The sequence below is a fragment of the Oncorhynchus tshawytscha genome, unplaced genomic scaffold (genome assembly GCF_018296145.1).
Source record: "Oncorhynchus tshawytscha isolate Ot180627B unplaced genomic scaffold, Otsh_v2.0 Un_contig_2075_pilon_pilon, whole genome shotgun sequence".
Classification (NCBI taxonomy): Eukaryota; Metazoa; Chordata; class Actinopteri; order Salmoniformes; family Salmonidae; genus Oncorhynchus; species Oncorhynchus tshawytscha.
The window spans coordinates 1-3,392 of NW_024604508.1; the positions used below are offsets into that span (position 1 = coordinate 1).

Consider the following 3,392-nt stretch of genomic DNA (forward strand, 5'->3'; position numbering starts at 1 on the left):
CAGAGATGATAAGCAGGTACGGTCAAACATTAAACTCTTACTCCTATGTGGGACGTCAGCGTCCCACTTAGGCTAACATCCGGTGAAATAGCATAGCGCAAAGATACTAAATGCACAATTCGTAATGTTAAACTTTCTTGTAAATACATGTATCTAACATCATTTAAAAGCTTAACTTCCTCTTAAACCAACCACCTTGTCAGATTTTTAAAATGCTTTTCAGCGAAAGCAATCTTACGATAATCTGAGACAGCGCGCCACACACACAAGTATTACAAGCATTTTCCATCCAAGCATTAGCGTCACAAAAAGCCAGAAATAGCACTAAAATAATCAATTACCTTTGAAGATCTTCTTCTTTTGGCAATACAAAAGGTCCAATCTTCACAATAAATGGTTGCTTTGTTCGATTAAATCATGTTTTTATGCATAAAACGACACATTTTGTAAAAGGCTTGTGTCGTGAATTCCGTATCCTTCGACGTTCAACGAGACATGGGATGCAATCAGTCACACAGCATTGACGTTATCTAGTCATGGTTGGTTTCTGTGAAATCCTTGTGTGTTAGTAACACAACGACACCTGATGGCTCTTGTTAGGTGCATATTGACCGAAAGGAGGTGATTTGAACCCAGCAAACAATGACCTGATTACGCGCCAATGATCTCACCTGTGCTTCTTTGAATGACTGTATTTCTGCCCAATCACCACTGATCCTCTTGAAATCTTGCTTGGTAGATAGCCAATGGGCTGAAGTAAATGGAAATAGCAAATGTTTGTATCAGGGAAGACCAGCTCTTGACCGAAACTCGAGCGTAACGCAGCCATTCGCCATTGGAGTTTCTACCAGAAGGAGCCATTTTCTTTGCGCGACGCAGTATTTAGTCAAGATAATTTTCCGCTCTTTTATTGAAGTAATTATGGCGAGTAAAGCTGTAAAAGCAAAGGCAAAGTCCAAGTATATGGATCTCCATGAGATTATTTCCGAGATTGAAGGAGAAAGTGACACAGAATTCCCAGATGATCTATCAGATTGTGTGTCAAGTTTGGACAGCAACTTTGAGGACATGTTTATGCATGGTGAGGATGCCATTCTCGATTGGTAAGTATTTGTCATGCAGTTGTTTGAAATATTTGACATATATATTCAGTAATGAAACGTTTGTATTGTTGGCCACATGGCTTTCCCTTGGCCCGTGTTCCTATATAATGTAGTTTATCTAAACATGAAATGTTTGTTGTTGGCCACATGGCTTTCCCTTTGCCTTGTGTCTGAACCTCACCTGAGTGATTTACATTCCCTACTCTAATATAATCTGTGTTTCTGTGTCTTTATTTCACAGTCCCAGTCCCTCTGATTCTGATTGGGAGCCCCCACTGAAAGGAGCTGGACCATCTAGCCGGACCCCTGCTGTCTCCGGCTCCACACCTACCCCCGCCCTGCAAGGTGTGAAGTCTGTGATAAAGAAGCGGAGGTGGGGAAGGGCTAAACCTGCAATCAGAGAGGAGGAGGGTCGTTGGCACTCTGTGCTGGAGGAGGATGTGTTGCCTACACCTCCAGTATTCAGACCGAAGAGGCCAACAGGACCTCAGCTGGACATGACTTCTAAGTACAGCCCCATGCAACTTTTTCAGCTGTTTTTCACCTCGGCAGTTGTTGATTCCCTGGTGTCGAACACAAACAAGTATGGTGCTAAGAAGCAGGCGGGCAAGAAAGAGGGATGGAAGCCCATTTCCATTTCAGATTTTTTTGGGTTCATGTCAATGGTCATTTACATGGGTCTTGTGAAGCTAAAATCCCTGAAAGACTACTGGAAAACTGCTTCCCTCTATCAACTGCCTTTCCCATCCACTGTCATATCATGCAAAAGGTTTATGACAATCTCAGGGGCGCTTTATATCAGTGACCCAGAAGTTGATGAGGACAACGAGAAGAAGAGAGGCACAGCTAGGTTTGATAGGCTGTGCAAAATAAAACCTCTCTACCCCAGCATCGTTGAGGCTTGCAAAACCTATTTTCAGCCTGCCCAGAACATTTCCATCGATGAGAGGATGGTAGCTTCAAAAGCCAGAATTGGCCTAAAACAATACATGCGCAACAAACCAACTAAATGGGGTTACAAACTGTTTGTTTTGGCTGATTCAGTGTGTGCATATACGTGCAATTTTTTTGTTTATGAGGGGAAGAGCAGTTTTGCAACCGGTAAGGGACTTAGTTATGACTCTGTTATGCAGTTATTAGATTTTCAACTGCTGGGGAAGGGCTACAAACTTTTTGTGGACAACTTTTACACAAGCCCTACCCTGTTTACAGAGCTGAGGAAGCGGGATGTGTGGGCTTGTGGCACCATTCGGCCCAATAGAGTGGGCTTTCCGAAAACCAAGGTGAATGACATGCCTAAGCGGGCTGAGCGGGGTACCATGAGATGGATCCGTGAAGATGGCCTGCTCTTTGTGAAGTGGATGGACACCAGAGAGGTGGTCATGTGCTCCAGTATCCACAAGTCCTTCAGTGGAGATCACGTCGTCAGGCGTGTGAAGGACGCTGCTGGGGCATGGACCACCAAAAATGTCCCCATTCCTGAAGCAATCAAGGACTACAACAAGTGCATGGGAGGTGTAGACCTCTCAGATGCGCTTATAGGATACTACAATGTTCTCCACAAGACAATGAAGTGGTACAAGACATTTTTTTATCATTTCGTTGACATTGCTGTGGTGAACGCCTTCATCCTCCAGAAGGAAATGGCTCAGAGCTGTGGACATCCCCCCATCTCACAGCTAGCCTTCAGGGAGCTGCTCATCCATGAGCTTGCTAGCTACAGCAAGTCCACTGTAGCACCTTCTGTCCCCTCTACGTCTGGCCCCTCTGCTCCAACCAGTAGTGTTCACCTGCCCAGATTCATCTCTGCAGGCATGAATGTGCCTCAGGGCAAAAAGGGCACAGTAGGGAGACGTCGTTGTGTTCTGTGTCACAGGAAATGCCCCATCACCTGCACCAGCTGTTCAGTAACCCTCTGCTTTACAGCAGAAAGAGACTGCTATTGGGCATGGCATCAGAAGAACAATATTGTGTAGAGGACTGAGGGTCTTCACAATATTGTACATTATACATTGAATGTGTGTAAATAGTTTACCCTTATCTGAAAATGTTTCAAATGTTCTTTTTTTTTTTTGGTGGGGGGGTATGTTAGAATGGCATTTGAGTGTTTTGTATATAGTCATTTACTTCAATGTATCACAGTACCAATTCGGCCACTTGGGTACATTTGGGCACCTTGTGTGGGACACCTGGGTGACTACATGCTCAATGTCATGTAGCTCACTCATTCCTGAAGATATCTTTCTAAAACTTTTTTCAAATACTGTTGCCATCTTATGTTCTCCATTT

General features: G+C 44.1%; 1 protein-coding gene across 1 annotated transcript; it reads left to right on the forward strand.

Moving 5' to 3' along the window:
* Positions 1-37: 37 nt before the first annotated feature.
* LOC112237775 lies at positions 38-2,679 on the forward strand (the record flags this gene model as incomplete). The annotated part of the gene is made up of 3 exons (XM_042312170.1): positions 38-1,103; positions 1,345-1,709; positions 2,316-2,679. Coding segments are annotated over exons 1-3 (911 nt in total), but the record flags the coding sequence as incomplete, so codon positions are not given.
* Positions 2,680-3,392: the final 713 nt, after the last annotated feature.